The 17,967-nt window shown below is 45.2% G+C and overlaps 1 protein-coding gene across 1 annotated transcript in view; it reads right to left on the minus strand.

Annotated features, from left to right (window-relative positions):
* Positions 1–17,967, minus strand: part of ALG5 (ALG5 dolichyl-phosphate beta-glucosyltransferase) — a 331,650-nt gene that overhangs the window by 38,542 nt on the left and 275,141 nt on the right. Inside the window, exon 10 of the mRNA XM_081083482.1 lies at positions 4,038–4,121. Coding sequence (XP_080939608.1) covers positions 4,038–4,121 — 84 coding nt within the window. The remainder of the gene's footprint in view (positions 1–4,037; positions 4,122–17,967) is intronic.

Genomic DNA, 17,967 nt, shown 5'->3' on the forward strand with positions numbered 1-17,967 from the left:
CATCGCACCAAAAAAAATGTAAGATACCTAGGAATAAACTTAACTAAGGAGTTAAAAGACTTATATGCGAAAAACTACAGGACACTGAAAAAAGAGATAGAGGAAGACATAAACACATGGAAGAACATACTGTGTTCATGGATTGGTACAATCAACATCATCAAAATGTCCATACTACCCAAAGCAATCTATAGATTCAATGCAATCCCCATTAAATTACCACTGGCATATTTCACAGATCTAGAATGAACGTTCCAAAAATTCATCTGGAATAAAAAAAGACCTCGAATAGCTGCAGCAATCCTTAGAAAGAAGAAGAAAGTTGGTGGAATCTCAATACCAGATATCAAACTGTATTACAAAGCCACTGTTCTTAAAACAGCCTGGTACTGGCACAAGAACAGACATATAGATCAATGGAATAGGATAGAGAACCCAGAAATCGACCCAAACCACTACGCCCAATTAATATTCAACAAAGGAGGCAAGAGCATACAATGGAGTTAAGACAGTCTCTTCAGTAAATGGTGTTGGGAAAATTGGACAGATACATGCAAAAAGATGAAACTAGACCACCAACTCACACCATACACAAAAATATACTCAAAATGAATAAAAGACTTAAACGTAAGACGGGAAACCATAAAAATACTAGAGGAATCCACAGGCAGCAAAATTGCAAACATATGGCGAAGGAATTTCTTCTCTGATACTGCTCCTAGGGCAATGGAAACTAAAGAGAAAATAAACAAATGGGACTACATCAAAATAAAAAGCTTTTGCACAGCAAAGGAAACCATCAACAAAACAACAAGAAGACCCACTACATGGGAGAACATATTTGCCAATGATATCACCGATAAGGGTATAATCTCCAACATTTACAGGGAACTCATGAAACTTAACAATAGGAAGATAACAATCCAATCAAAAAATGGGCAACGGACCTAGATAGACACTTTCCAAAAGAGGACATACAGAAGGCCGAAAGACATATGAAAACATGCTCAAAGTCACTAATCATCCGAGAGATGCAAATCAAAATGACAATGCGGTATCATCTCACACCTGTCAGAATGGCTATCATCAACAAATCAACAAACAACAAGTGTTGGAGAGGATGTGGAGAAAAAGGAACCCTTCTGCACTGCTGGTGGGAATGCAGTCTGGTACAGCCACTGTGGAGAACAGTATGGAGCTTCCTCAAAAAAACTAAAAATGGAACTCCCATTTGACCCAGTGATCCATCCCACTTCTAGGAATATATCCCAAGAAACCAGAAACACCAATCAGAAAAGATATACGCACTCTTATGTTCATAGCAGCACAATTCACCATAGCTAAGATTTGGAAACAGCCTAAGTGCCCATCAGCAGATGAGTGGATTAGAAAACTGTGGTACATCTATACAATGGAATACTATGCTGCGGTAAAAAAGAAGGAACTCTTGCCTTTTGCAACAGCATGGATGGAGCTGGAGAGCATTATGCTAATGAAATAAGTCAGTCAGAGAAAGATGATCTCATGATCTCACTCATTTGTGGATTATAGAGAACATAGACTGATGAACAGGGACAGATCCAATGACAGAGAAACAGCAATCAGACTATCAATCCCCAGAGGGAAAGTAGGGGAGGGAGGGGGTAAGGGGAAGAGATCAACCAAAGGACATGTATGCATGCATATAAGCCAAACCCATGGACAACAGGGGGATGAGAGCATGAGTGGGGGGGCGGGGGGGATGGGGGTTTAATGGAGGGGATGAGGACACATTTGTAATACCTCAACTAATAATTAAAATATATATATATATATATATATATATATATATATATATATATATAAAATTTTAGAAAATACAAATGGTCTATAATGAGAGAAAACGGATTGGTGATTTCCCAGAGCCTAGGTGAGATTACAAAGGGCCAACAACAGAAAACTTATGGGTGAGAGATATGCTTACTTTCAGTTGTGAAGGTGGTACATATTAGATCATAAGTTACCAAACTATATACTTTTAAGTATGTGCAATTTACCACATGTCATTTATAGCTCAAGAGAGTTGTTTTTTAAAAGTTAAACAAAGTGAGACTTTTTTTATCTTTATTTATTTATTTTTTAATTTTATGCAGCGTTTCTCAATCTGTGGGTCGCGACCCCTTTGGGGGTCAAACGACCCTTTCACAGGGGTCGCCTAAATACATCCTGCATATCAGATATTTAGATTATGATTCATAACAGTAGCAAAATTACGGTTATGAAGTAGCAGCGAAAATAATTTTATGGTTGGAGGTCACCACAACATGAGGAACTGTATTAAAGGGTCGCGGCATTAGGAAGGTTGAGAACCACCGGTTCAAGATATTACAAATAGTAGTACGTATGTCTCTTTCTCCCCCGCGCCCCCCCCACCCCCACCCCCCCCCCACCCCCGCACCACTGACCTCCCCAAAAGGTGAGATATTTTATGTAAGGAGATGGGTAGTGCCATTTGGCCTAAAAATCCAGTGTATAACACTGTTAACACCAGGGAAGGGATAGTCCATAACAACCCCCAAAAGACAGATGCAAAGTAGCAGGTTCTCTAGTTCAGGTAGGAGAAAAAGAGTGAATAAAAGCTAGGCAATATAAAAACAACTATTTGATAAAGAAGAAGCCATCTCTGTGTGTGAGCTTTGGCTGAACAAAGATGGTCAGAGTGGAAATAAAAAGGAAAAGATGGATAAAAGGAAGAACTTTATGATTAAAAAATAGAAATAATATGGGAAAAGGATATTACTGCTGTCCTCTCTTCTGTAAAGTTAAGTGTGTGAGGCTATGGGTTCCGAAGGACAAAGAAGCGCCCAGCGGACCAGTGAGGCTGAGCCTTCAAGTCAGAGCATGGGCCACCATTGCTGCATCAGATTCACAAAGTCCAGTCTCGGTAAATAAAGCCTGGAATGAGCCAACACCATAGTGCAGGCTCGCAGAGAAAAATTCCACTAAATAAACTATCTTTACCAGGTTCAGACCCAAACTAATTCCAATTTCATCACTAATTTTAAAATGTGAAAAGATTCTCATGCACAGGAAATAAGACTTTTAGAAACAAGAATAGCAACAACAAAAACCACACAAAAAATAAAATAAGACTTTCTTTGAAAACCATATAGAATACTTACATAGAACATAAGACTTTCTTTTAACACTGTAAACCAGGGGTGGGAAAACTTTTTGACTCGAGGGCCACAATGGGTTCTTAAACTGGACCGGAGGGCCGGAACAAAAGCATGGATGGAGTGTTTGTGTGAACTAATATAAATTTAAAGTAAACATCATTACATAAAAGGGTACGGTCTTTTTTTTCAATAGTTTTATTCATTTCAAAAGGGCCGGATCCGGCCCGCGGGCCGTAGTTTGCCCACGGCTGCTGTAAACAAAGGACTAAAATGATCTTAAATATCTAAAAATGTTAGTAACATTGAAATTCCACCTATTGACATAGCAAGATGATCTTCAGTTCCTTGTAATCAACTCTATTTCATAAATACATGTTCTGGTACAACTATTTACCTGTAACAATCTATATTTAGAATGAAGATCTGTGTTGTGAAAGGACATCAGAAATGCTATACCTAGCCCTAGTCAGTTTGGCTCAGTGGATAGAGCGTCAGCCTGCTGACTGAAGGGTCCCAGGTTCGATTCCAGCCAAGGGCACATGCCCGGGTTGAGGGCTCGATCCCCACTAGGGGGCATGCAGGAGGCAGCCAATCAATAATTCTTTCTCATCATTGATGTTTCTATCTCTCTCTCCCTCTCCCTTCCTCTCTGAAATCAATAAAAGAAATATATTTTTTAAAAGAAATGCATTATCTAAAGCGTTACATGAAAGAATTAAGCTTTGATTGTCCTTATCAACAAGGCTAATCTTATGAACCAAGAAATCAACCCCAAATCCTAATTCTATAACCACTCCCCTCAAAATCCACCCACCTTATATTCTCCCCAGCTGCATGGACAAAGCATTTTTTGCCACCCATCACATACAACCTGCATACCTGTTTGGAAGGTAGGATTTGCTCCAGGGTACATGTTGGGGGAGTAGGCAGGAGCTGCTGCTGCATAGCTCATGGGGAAACCAGCTGGAGAAAAACACACAGAATAATCTGATGTTATCACTTGAAGAAGTAACATGATTTTACAACCAGGGTGCCCATAGGCACAGTCACTCTTACCTTCTTCATCAGAACTCCAGACTAACTTAGGCAGCCCAACAGCACTATGTAAGCTGATCAGTTTGTCTCTAGTTGTCTCTCCTTTTCTCAGAATTGTGATCGGTCACAATCCTAATCATGTATTTTAAACCAATGAGTAATGTTTACAACTTTTGCCCTGGCCAGTGTGACTCAGCTGGTAGAGCGTCATCCTGTACACCAAAGGATCACTGGTTTGATTCCAGGTTAGAACACATGTCAAGGTTATGGGTTCCATCCCTAGTTGGGGTGCATGTGGGAGGCAATGGATTGATGTCTCTCTCTCTCTAAAAATCAATAAAAACATATTTTAAAAAATACTTACAACTTTCAACAATGGAAAAAACTGGGCAGAAACTAAGTTAGAATACAAAATAACACATATAGGTATATACTAGTCAGAGAACTGCCAATTTTATCCTAGATTCTAATTCCATAATATAAGAGTTATAAAAGCATTGAGTGCTGAAGGGGCTCTAACAGTGACCCATGGAACTGGCAAAAAGCCAATCTCATGATCTACTTGGAAGCAACCTTGCATTTATTAATACTAACAAGTAATCCTTTATAAAACTAAACCACAGCCACTAATAATTCATCTGAACACAAAAGAAACAGCAAATAAGACATTAATTTGTCTTTCTCTGTCTGACTTATTTCACTTAGCATAATACCCTCAAGATCAGTGATTCTCAACCTTTCTAATGCCGCAACCCTTTAATACAGTTCCTCTTGTTGTGGTGACCTCCAACCATAAAATTATTTTTGTTGTTATTTCATAACTGTAATTTTGCTACTGTTATGAATCTTAATGTAAATATCTGATATGCAGGATGTATTTTCATTGTTACAAATTGAACATAACTAAAGCATAGTGATTAATCACAAAAACAATATGTAATTATATATGTGTTTTCCGATGGTCTTAGGGGACCCCTGTGAAAGGGTCGTTCGACCCCCAAAGGGGGCGCGACCCACAGGTTGAGAACCGCTGCTCTAGATCCTTTCATGTTGTGCAAATGGTAAGATTTCATTATTTTAATAGCTGAGTAATATCCCATTGTATATAGTACTACCTCTTCTTTATCCAATCATCTATTGATGGGCATTTGGGTTGCTTAAAAAACTTGGCTATTGTAAATAATGCTGCAATGAACATAGAGGTACATATATAGTTTCAAATTAGTGTTTCGGATTTATTCAGAGATATTCCCAGGAGTGGAATGCTGGACCAAATGGTAATTCTATTTTTAATTCTTTGAGGACCCTCCATACTGTTTTCCATAGTGGCTGCGCCAATTTGCAATCCCACCAACAATGCACAAGGGTTTCTTTTTCTCCACATCCACACCAACACTTGTTTGTTGATTTATTGATGACAGCCATTCTGTCAGGTATGAGGTGATATTTCATTGTGGTTTTAATTTGCATTTCTCTGATGATTAGTGGCATTGAGCATCTTTTCATATGTCTGTTGGCCATCTATATGTCATCTTTATATAATTTCACTTACATGTGAAATCTAAAGAACAAAACAAACAAACAAAAATAGATTCATGGATACAGAGAACAAACTTAAGGTTGCTGTTCTTGGTCTTTTGATTCTGTATCAATCTGAGAATTGGCTAATAAGGTACTAAAAAAACTCTGCTGAGATTTCTATTGGAATCACATTGAATTTAGGTATAAATTTGGAGGGTGATGACGTCTTTACAAAACTGAGTCTTCCCTTCCATAGATAGGTGCATATATTTCCATTTATTTAGATATTCATAAATATTTTCCAACAAAAAAAAAAGACATTAAGGTTATAGTCAAAATCCCGGCCATCAACAGATGAAGAATTATGTAGTAGTATTATGTAAAATATAAAAAGAACAACCTCTGTGAATTGATTGGAAATGGTTCCTAGAATGCACTAAGCTGACAAAGCAAAGTGAACTCAACCTGCATTTCTATTCCAGAAAAGAACCTGTGGTTCAGCATGTGGAGTATGTGGGCCAACAGTCTCTAGCAGCAGCACCTTCCAGGGCCACTTTGGCCTAATGAGGGCCTCCTCTCACTGCCAATCCTTGACCCAGAGCTCCCGTTCAGTTGGCTGAGACTTTGGCAAATGTGTATCACAATTCTGAGGCTCCCCTACCAATTCTGCTGCTTCCCCAGTGGACCTTTCAAAAGTGTTATCCTCCCCTAAAATGTCTGTATTTCTAATGCCATCAAGTATGTACCATCTTTTGTATAACAAAGAAGAAAATAGAATGTATGGATGCAGTTGGCCTCACATGGACTGAATGTCTGTGTTCCCTCCAAAATTGTATGTTGAAACACTAACTCCCAATGTGATGGTATTTGGAGATACTCAACAGTAATCATTTCACAATGTATACATATATTAAATCATCACAAACATCTTTATAAAACACTAGTGACCCAGTGCACGAAATTCGTGCACATTAAAAGGGAATTAATTAGAGGAAATATTTTAATATTGCTATTTGCCCTTTCTCTATTATAGAAGTGTCAGAGATGAAAGAAAATTAGTAAAATGTATATGAAAATCTTCCTCCTGTCAGAGTTTGGGGCGAGCCACGGGAACCAGAGTCAAGTCCCTGCCCACCCACATGCACCTCAAAATCGCACGAGACCCAAACCTGGCCATCCCCATCCCCATTGGGCTAGATCCAGACCTGGCCAGCCCCACCCCCATCAAGCCCCGCCAGGTGGGGGGTGCAGCCTGAGGTCCCCCCATCAAGCTCCACCGGGCAGGGGATGTGGCCTGAGGTCCCCATCAAGCCCTGCCAGGCGGTGGGTTCAACCTGAGGCCCTCCAGCTTGGAGCCGGGGCAGGGGGCACAGCCTGAGGTCCCCCAGCCTGGAGCCAGGGCGGGGGGCACGGCCTGAGGTTCCCTGTCAAGCCCCACCAGGCAGGGGGCACAGCCTTAGGTCCCCTTGCCCCGGCCCAGCACTATGCAGCCTCAGGTCCCTGCTGATTGCTTGTTAAGGCTCATTATGGAAACTCAGCCTCCGCTGTGGGTACAGCCATCTGGTGTTATGGGATCCCTGCCTCTGCTGTGGGTGCAGCCACCTTTGTTATGGCGTGATGGTCAATTTGCATATTCCCTCTCTATTAGATAGGATGTTGTAGAAACTAGGCATATATTATTTTTGTATATCATTCCTCAATATAGGTGGGGGGGGGGGGAAATGATCAATCAACATGCTATCTGCCTAACAAAAGAAAACATCAACTGCACTACCTATGACTTTTAATACACTGTGTATTACATTCAATGTAAAAACAACAGGAACCCCAAGAGACAGGACCATGTAGCTGAAAACAAAAGAAAAGACACACTGACAATAGAAACAGACCCACAGGTGAACCAGCCAACAGGTTTTTAAAATAACTATGAGTAGTATATTAAAGAAAACAGAAAATGAAAAACCTTGATTCAATACATAAGCAGAATTAGCAAAATGAAAACAGATCAGGACAAAATTATATTAAAGCTCACAGACAAAACAATGGAAATAGAAAAAGGATGTAAAAGACATGAGGCAAAGTAAAATGACCTAATCCTATCTAATAATAGACAAAGATTGAAATTAACCGTACCTCCACTATGCTTCCCATTGGATAATCAGCGGGATATGCAAATTAACTGCCACAAAGATGGCGGCCGGCAGCCACGCAGCTGAAGCAAGCAGGAGGCTTGCTTGCTCCAGTGATGGAGGGAGCCAAGGTTCCCTGCCTGCCACAGCCCAGCTTTGAGCTCTGAAAGCAACAAAGTTGCAATTATAAAGCTAAACAAACCCCAAATACCTGCTTTCAGCAGGCCGTGGCCTTGGAGCTGAAACGGCAACAAAGTTTCAATTATAGAAGGTAAATAAATCCCAGAATAAAAAAAAAAGAAAGAAAAAGAAGAAAAGGAGAGGCTGGAAGCTTCAGTCGCCAGCAGGCTTGGCCAGCCTGAAAACCCTCAGCCCCTCATCCAGACTGGCCAGGCACACCAGTGGAGACCCCCACATTAAAGAGGGTGTGGCCAGCCTGAAAACAGCCATCAGCCCTTCATCCAGGCTGGCCAGGCACCCAAGCAGGAACCCCCACCCTGATCCAGGTTTGCCCTTCAGGGCAAACCAGCCAGCCCCCACCCATGCACCAGGCCTCTATCCTATACAGTAAAAGGGTAATATACAAACTGACCCTAACAGCAGAAAGACTGGGAATGACTGGTCACACAATGACCACCAGGGGGCAGATGCTCAATGCAGGAGCTGTCCTCTGGTGGTCAGTGAGCTTCCCACATGGGGGAGCTCTGTTCAGCCACAAGCTAGGCTGATGGCTGCCAGTACAGCAGTGGTGGTGGGAGCCTCTCCTGCCTCCTCAGCAGCACTAAGGATGTCCGACTGCAGCTTAGGCCTGCTCCCCGCTGGCAAGTGGACATCCTCTGAGGGCTGCTGAGCTGCCAGAGGTATGTCTGATTGCCAGCTTAGGCCCAATCCCCCGGGGAGTGGGCCTAAGCCAGCAGGTGGTCATCCCCCGAGGGGTCCCAGACTGCGAGAGGGCACAGGCTGGGCTGAGGGACCTCCCCCCACACCCCCGAGTGCACAAATTTTTGTGCACCAGGCCTCTAGTATACTTATAAATGGAGTTCCAGGACAGAGAGAAAGGGGCAGGAAAAAAAATATTTGAAGAGCTACTGTTATGCTGGAATAAATTAGCCCACATGATTCAAGAAGCTCTGTGAGCACTAAGCAAGAGAAATATAAAAAATCAAACAAACAAAAAAACTAGTCATGTCACAGTAAAAACAAAGATATTTTAAAAGTAGTGAGGAAATTAAGGGGTGAAGTGAGAGCGATGGGGGAGGGACATGTTAACTTCAAAGAAAAAATAATAATTATCACAGAAACCAGAAGACAATGCAATTATACCTTTAAAGTGCTAAAAGAAAGTAACTGCCAATCAAAATTATATACACAGTGTGGTGAGCAAAAAATGCCCCTCCCCCCACAAAGATACTACAAATCAAATCCCTGGAACTTGTAAATAATACCTTATTTGGAAACAGGGCCTTCTTGGACATAAGTTAAGAGTCTGGAGATAAGATCATCATGGATTACCCAGGTGGGCCCTAAATCCAATGATAAGTGTACACATAAAAAACACACAGAAGGGCTTCTAGTCAAGATGGCTGATAGGTAAATGCTGCACTTGCCTCCTTCCATAACAACATCAAAATTACAACTAAGTTACAGAACAAGCATCAGTGAGAACTGTCTGAGATTTAGTTGAACAGAAGTCCTGTAACTAAGGATATACATAGGAAGGCACGTTGAGACTAGTAGGAGGGGCAGAGAAACAGAACACATTGGTCCCACACTCACATGTGGCGGATAAAAATCTCGGCTGTGGAAGTCACCCCTGAAGAGTGAGGGGTGCCAGCCCCACACAAGGCTTCCTGAGCCCAGGCTTCCAGTGCCGGAAGAAAGTCCCCATAAATTCTGGCTGTAAATTAGTTTAGATTGTGGCTGAATGAGATGGAGGAGTCCTAGAGTCCCAGGAGTTCCTTTTAAAAAGCCCGCACAGACACTTGGACTGACTCGCTCTGAGCTCCAACACTGGGGCAGCAGCTTGAAAAGCACCAGGGAAACATGGGGAGGAAATGAATTGTCTGGCATCAGTGTGAGGGCTACAGGGCTAAAGCGGCATCTTTCTCCATTGTCCCTTTGCTGATCCTTCTCCCCAAAGAGACCACAGGCAGGAGCCATAGCTGAGTCACCATCAACCTAGCTAAAATTGCTCTCCACCCCTTAATGATTACCTGATACTCTGCCACACCCAACTTACAGGCCCAATCAAGCTGCCTCCAGGGGCTTTACTATACTAAATGCCTGTCTTGGCTCATTCTGTGGACTTCCCTAAAATCTTTCAAAGGTTCACAAACTCCAAAAAAGCAGCATGTAGCCTCAGGGTGGGCAGCCCTAAGCCTGGCACTAGCAAAAGTCAGCCTCTGTTAGCAGCTTAGTATCTCTCAGGCACGCCCATACCCAGCACAAGTGGCAACCATCTGCAGAAGACTTTGTAGCTCATAAGAGATGGTCCCAGGCAGGGCACAAGCAGCAGCTGATCTTGGTTTGCACCTCCCAAAAGACCTAAGAACCAACATACCCAGTGGCCAGCTTCAGATCATAACAGAGCACCATCTAACCATCTCCACAAATAAAACACTAAAAGATCAGACTAGGCAAGCACCAATGGCTCACTACAGTGAATCCTGCTACACAGGGTCAACCCCTACACAACAGCTGCTCGACTGTAGTCATGGACAGTCCTCACAACCAATCAGATTGAGGGTCAATGTTCCCCAACAGCAATCAAGGCTCAACTTCATTGGTGGGCACACATCACTCATACAAGGGGCACCCCTGGAGCATGTGACTCAGGTGACCAGGGAGACTAAACTACTCGGTCCCACAAGACACTACTCCATGTAGAATGGGAGACATAACAGCTCTACCTAATACATATAAACAAACACAGAGACATGTACCAAGTGAAAGAACAGAACAAAACTCCACCAACAAAACAACTAAACAAAATGGAGACAAGCAATCTCCCAGATGCAGAGCTCAACCCAAGTTGCTATAAAGATGCTCAATGATCTCAGAGAGAACTTCAACAAAGAAACAGGAAACATAAAAATGGAGATAGAAAACCTAAAAATACAATCAGTCATAAATGAAGAATACAAATACATTAGAAGAAATCAACCTAGATGAAGCAAAGGATCAAATCAGTAATTTAAAAGATAAGGTAGCAGAAAATACACAATCAGAAAAGCAAAAAGCAAAAAAAGAATAAACTGAGGATAAAAATGAGGATAGTTTAAGGAGCCTCTGGGATCATCAAGCATAATAACATTCGAGGAGGAGGAGAGGAGGAGGAGGAGAAAAGGAGGAGGAGGAGGAGGAGGAGGAGGAGGAGGAGGAGGAGGAGGAGGAGGAGGAGAGGAGGAGGAGGAGGAGGAGAAGATGAGGAGGAGGAGGAGGAGGAGGAGGAGGAGAAGATGAGGAGGAGGAGGAGGAGAAGAGGAAGAGGAGGAGGAGGAGAGGAGGAGAAGATGAGGAGGAGGAGGAGGAGGAGGAGAGGAGGAGGAGGAGGAGGAGGAGGAGGAGGAGGAGGAGGAGGAGAGGAGGAGGAGGAGGAGAAGATGAGGAGGAGGAGGAGGAGAAGATGAGGAGGAGGAGAAGATGAGGAGGAGGAGGAGGAGGAGAAGAGGAAGAGGAGGAGGAGGAGAGGAGGAGGAGGAGGAGGAGAAGATGAGGAGGAGGAGGAGGAGGAGAAGAGGAAGAGGAGGAGGAGGAGAGGAGGAGGAGGAGGAGGAGAAGATGAGGAGGAGGAGGAGGAGGAGAGGAGGAGGAGGAGGAGGAGAGGAGGAGGAAGAAGAGAAGGAGAGGAGGAGAAGAGGAGGAGGACGAGGAAGAGGAGGAGGAAGAGGAGGAGGACGAGGAAGAGGAGGAAGAAGAGAGCAAGAAATTAAAACCTATTTGAAGCCCCACCCTAGGTGATACACCCTCAGGAGCCCTGTCTGCCACACCCTGCATTTTGAGATTCTCAGCAAAAACAAAAGCACAGGCCAAACTTATGGGTTGAACAGTATCAATGAGTCCTGAGTGACTAGATTGGGGAGGGATCAGTGGACCCATTATCCTGGAAACCACACTGATACTTTCCCAACCGAGAACTGATAAAAACTCCAGGTTTCCAGCCAGCCCAGTTGGTCTCCATACAAGGATCTCTGTGCAGCCAAGGGCAGAGTAACAATTTGGACCATGTGGGGAGGAGTAATTTTGGGAAATGGAAATACACCAACCATAATCCCTGAAAGCTAAACAGCAACTCCATCAACTAAAGCCCTTTCAGAAACACACTTTTGAATGATTAAATTGACAGCTGGCTAACAGGCAAAGGTGGGCAGAGGAGCCCAGGAAATACGGGGCACTTTGCTGAACCAGCCATGGAATCCGTGCTGCTAAAAACTTACTTCAGAGGGCAGACTGGCCCCTCCTGCTTGCAGCCAAGTCCTGTGGAGACAGACAAAGGCAGTGGATGTCTTAGAGCAGTGGTTCTCAAACTTGGCTGCACATTAGAATCACCTGGGAATCTTTTTAAAATACTGATTTCTGGGCCTCATCCCCTCCAGAAATTCTGTTTCTTTGTTATGGGGAGAGGCCACAACATTAGTAACAAAGAAACAGAATTTCCGGAGGATGAGGCCCAGAAATCAGGATTTTAAAAAGATTCATTACTAATGTTGTGCCCCCCCCCGCCCCCCCATAATAAAGAATCAGAATTTCTGGAGGATGAGGCCCAGAAATCAGCATTTTAAAAAGATTTCCAGGTGATTCTAATGTGCAGCCAAGGTTGAGAACCACTGTCTTAGAGCTTCAAGCAGGTTGCTAAAAGCCAAAAGACAGTGCCTAACAATGGTTAGCATCTAAGTTCCTAACAGAAAGCCCAGAACTGGCAGACAGAACAGAAGAGTGGGATCAGAAGCAAGTTCACATGGGGCACTAAACTTGGCTGAAACAAATGCCACTTCATTTTTTATTACTTTTTCCCCTTTTTTGCTTCTTTTTCTCCTTTTTTCTTATTGTTTTTTCTCTTTCCATGCTTTTTTCCCCTTTTTAAATTTACCTTTTGATAGATCCTCCCTTCCCCCAACTGGTGGGCGGGGTATGATGTAACCTGCAGCCCAGAAATACCTGAGTGACTAACCAGGTACCTTATATGGACTATACATTGGACCACCAATCCACACCTGCCAAATACCCTAAGCCCTTGTCCTATATGGACAATACAGTAAACCACCAATCAGTGTGCGCCGAGTACACTAAGCCCCCCACCCCTTCCCATTCCGCCCCTCAAAAGGCGGGCCCACCCCTGCACGTGCTGCTGTCTTCCCTTTGTGAGGCAGCCCGGCAGGTGCTTCTCCTCTAATAAAGCCTGTAGTCCTGGTTTTAGGCCTCCGTCTGATCTTTCATTTTGGTGCCGAAGACCCGGGAGAGGTGAACAGGAGCGTGGACGATCCTCGAACCTAGGCCCGAGCTTCTGATTCCTGCTCTGGCTCTGCTCGGTGGTACGGTTCTGAGTTGATTGGCCCGCTCCGGACACCTCTCGAACCCTGCCGCTCCAGGACACGTGGGGATCTCGTCGCTTCCCTTCTCCGGTAGGCTTCAGGGACCCCCCACCCCCCGCCACCTTTTTTTGCTAGCTCCCTGTGACCTGGAGGGGCATTAGGGCCTACAGAGTTTCCCGTCTACTCGGCTACACGTTTCGTGCGTTCTACGAAAGCCCAGGCGCCTGGCCGGGAATTCTCTTCTACTCCGCGGGAAAGGTCTCGGGGTGACGACCTTGGAACCTTTTCTCGTCTCTCTCTTGCGCTACAGGTTGGCTGAGGGAACAGGAGGACACTCCTTGTTCCTTCCCCAACTTCCAATCGCCCTTCCCTCCGGTCATGGGGACCTCTCAGTCCAAACCCCCTCGAAACACACCCTTAGGGTGTCTCCTCGCCAATCTCTCGACCCTTGGTCTTTCTGGCTATATCAAACCAAAGAAGCTCGTTTTTTTCTGTAACACTGCCTGGCCACGATATAAACTCGACAATGGTTCTCAGTGGCCCGAAAACGGCACTTTTGATTCCAATATCCTCCGAGATCTAGATAATTTTTGCCACCGGACAGGGAAAGCTTCTGAAATCCCCTATGTGCAGGCTTTCTTTTTCCTCCGCTCTCGCCCCTCTCTTTACTCCTCATGTTCTACTCATCAGATCCTCCTCGCAAAGTCCTCTTCACCTCCTCAAACCGGTCCTCAGCCCCTTTCTATGTCCTCTGACTCTTTCGACCCAGCCGACCATTCCTCTCCACCTCGCCCGCTCTCACCACCTCCTTACAATCCCACCACGAAACCTGCATCCCATGCTTTACCCCCCGAGAACCCTAACCGCCCACCTTCCCCTGTACGCTCTCCGCCGAACCTCCGCCCCCGTGATCGCCCGCAACCGAATTCAGAGGTGGCTGGCCAGTTCCCTTTGCGTGAGGTCGCAGGGGCGGAGGGTATTGTTCGAGTATCCATTCCCTTCTCACTCTCTGATCTTTCACAAATTGAAAAACGTCTTGGCTCTTTTTCCTCTGACCCAGATACCTACATCAAAGAATTCAAATACCTCACTCAGTCTTATGATCTTACCTGGCACGACATTTTCATTATTCTTACTTCCTCTCTAACACCATCAGACAAAGACCGAGTCTGGGACATGGCTCAGCAAATTGCAGACGAGGCCCACACACGTAACAACTCCAACCCTATTGGCACCCTTGCAGTTCCCCGGGAAGATCCCGACTGGAACTACCAACCTGGGCATCAGAATAGAGAGGCACGGAACCGCATGCTTGATTATATTACCCAGGCTCTTCATGGGCTGGCTAATAAGGCGGTAAATTATGATAGAATGAAGGAGATTATCCAGCGTCCAGAGGAAAACCCTGGGGAATTCCTTGAACGTCTCTCACAGGCGCTTTTAAAATATACCCGTATTGATCCTACTTCCCCGGCGGGGACGGCTTTACTACACTCACATTTTATATCCCAGTCGGCCCCAGACATAAGAAAAAAACTAAAGAAGCTTGAGGATGGGCCCGAGACTCCCCAAAGAGAACTGCTTAATGTGGCCTTCAAGGTCTTCCATAATAGAGAAGAACAGGAAAAGGAGGACCTTAAAAAAAGAGATCAGGAAAAATACCTTATGCTGGCGAAGGCCCTACAGGGCTCCACATCCCAAGGCTCCAAGCCAACACAGAAAGAAAGGCCTACATCAACCCCACCGGGTGCCTGCTTCAAATGCAAGCAGCATGGACATTGGGCAAGACAATGCCCAAATCCAAGACCCCCTCCCGGCCCCTGTCCACACTGCCATGTGGAGGGACATTGGGGAGTCGATTGCCCTAGTCGCCGAAGGGGGGCTGGATCTTCCTCCCTAATGAAAACCCCCACCTCCGGATCCCTAACAGATCTGCTGGGACTGGCAACAGAGGACTGACGGGGCCCTGGGTCTCTGGCCCCGGTGGTGATCACGCATCAGGAGCCTAGGGTAAATCTTCGCGTGGCAGGTAAGCTGATCTCTTTCCTTGTTGATACTGGGGCCACTTATTCCACCTTGCCCGAATTTTCGGGCCCCTTAACGCCATCTACCACTACTATTGTGGGAGTCTCGGGAACAAAGACCATCCCTCTATTAACTCAACCACTACTCTGTACTTTCGAAGGAATACAATTCACACACCGCTTCTTAGTCATTCCCCAATGCCCCACCCCTTTACTGGGGAGAGATATCTTATCTAAATTCCATGCAACAGTTTCACTGACTCCCTCTACCTACACACCCTCGGCCTCCGTCTTTCTTGTCTCTGCTGCTGACTCAGACTCGGCCTCGGTCGTTCCCCCATTACCCCCAGATAAGGTCCACCCTATAGTCTGGGACACCTCTAATCCATCCATAGCCAAACACCATACTCCCGTCCTTATCCACCGCAAAAACCCTGACTCCTTCCCTTTCGTCCCCCAATACCCTGTCCCAACCAAACATCTACTTGGCCTTAAACCTACTATTTCCAAACTTCTTAATTCAGGTCTTCTAAGGCCCACAAATTCTCCCTTCAACACTCCCATCCTTCCCGTCATTAAACCAAATGGCTCATATCGCCTGGTTCAAGACCTCAGAGCCATTAACTCAGCAGTACTGCCCATAGCCCCTGTTGTGCCCAATCCTTATACCATTCTGTCTTCTATTCCCCCTTCCTCCTCCTTTTTTACAGTCCTTGATCTAAAAGATGCCTTCTTCACTATCCCTTTAGATCCACAATGTCAGGATCTCTTTGCTTTCACCTGGACTGACCCAGAAACTAGACACTCGCAGCAGCTCACATGGACAGTTCTACCCCAGGGGTTTAGGGATAGCCCCCACTTCTTTGGGCAGGCACTAGCAAAGGACTTGCGGGATCTGGCGCTGCCCAGAAGCTCTCTCCTACAATATGTAGATGACCTTCTACTGTGCAGCCCTGATCTCCAAACCTCCCAGGAGAACACGTGTCTACTCCTTAACTTTCTTGCCCAACGTGGTTATCGGGTTTCAGCAACCAAGGCTCAGCTCTCCCAGTCAGCAGTAACATACCTCGGGGTTAAAATTTCACAGGACCGGAAGGAGATTACTGCAGACCGTAAAAGTCTTATCTCTTCCTTACCGACACCGACCACCAAATCTGACCTCCTTTCCTTTCTGGGGGTGGCTGGCTTTCTCCGCTCCTGGATCCCTAATTACAGTAACCTAGCCAGACCTCTGTATGAGGCGACTAAGGGGGACTCCAATGAGCCTCTAGACCCATCTAAACCCATAGAATCGGCCTTCAAATCCTTACAGCAGGCACTTGTCCAGGCCCCCGCACTACACCTTCCCGACCTCTCACAGCCGTTCATACTATACACTCATGAAAATCATGGCCTGGCTCTGGGGGTTCTAGGACAGAACAAAGGTCCCTCATTTGCCCCAGTGGCCTACCTATCAAAACAACTGGACCCCACCTGTAGGGGCTGGGCCCCTTGTCTCAGAGCCCTAGCGGCGGCAGCTACTCTAGCCCTAGAAAGCTCTAAACTTACCTTTGGGCAGCACACAACTATCAAATCCCCTCATCATCTTCAGGACCTTGTAACCCACAAGGCTATACAACATCTCTCACCTTCACGACTTCAGGCATACCATCTAGTTTTCGTTGAAAACCACCAGTTTTCTTTCACTCCTTGTTCTCCCTTAAATCCTGCTACTCTCCTCCCCGTTGGGGCAGATCCTCCTCTCCACTCCTGCATTGAAACAATTAACCAGTTCATATCTCCCTTTCCTCATATTTCACCCACTCCTCTCTCCACACCCGAACAGACCCTCTACATCGACGGAAGCTCCACCCGTACAAAGGAGGGACTATGTAAAGCAGGATATGCTATAGTATCTAGCGATCCATCCATAATAGAAGCTAGACCTCTCCCCCCCAACACAACATCTCAGCAAGCAGAACTCATAGCCCTTACCAGAGCCCTAACCATCTCGGTTGGCAAGTCCATAAATATCTACACTGACTCTAAATATGCATACCACATAATTCACTCTGGTGCCAGCATATGGCGCGAAAGGGGATTTCTAACCACCAAAGGCAATCCCCTACATAACCATACATACATTAAAGCCTTACTCAATGCAGCCTTGCTGCCCAAAGCAGCTGCCATCATACATTGCAAAGGACATCAGAATTCTACGGACCCTATTGCTATTGGCAATAACCTGGCAGACAGGACAGCAAAAAGAGTTGCCCAGTCAGGCACCACCCAAACTAACTTAATACTACTGGCCTTACCTACAATCTCCCCACAATACTCAAAGGAAGAACATCTCAAGTATCTAGGATACACCCAGAAGCAAGGGTGGTACATACAGGCAGGAAAATTCATCCTCCCACAGGCCCAAGCAACAGAGATACTCCAGGGAATCCATAACACTTTCCATGTGGGACAAAAACCCCTTCTGCTGTACGTTACTAGCTTCCTGACTTTTCCGTCTTTATCCTCCTTAATACAGAAGATAACCAGCACATGTGATATCTGTAATCCCTGCTCTCCTCAGGGTGGA

The sequence above is a fragment of the Myotis nattereri genome, assembly GCF_964212035.1.
Source record: "Myotis nattereri genome assembly, chromosome: 2".
Taxonomy (NCBI): domain Eukaryota; kingdom Metazoa; phylum Chordata; class Mammalia; order Chiroptera; family Vespertilionidae; genus Myotis; species Myotis nattereri.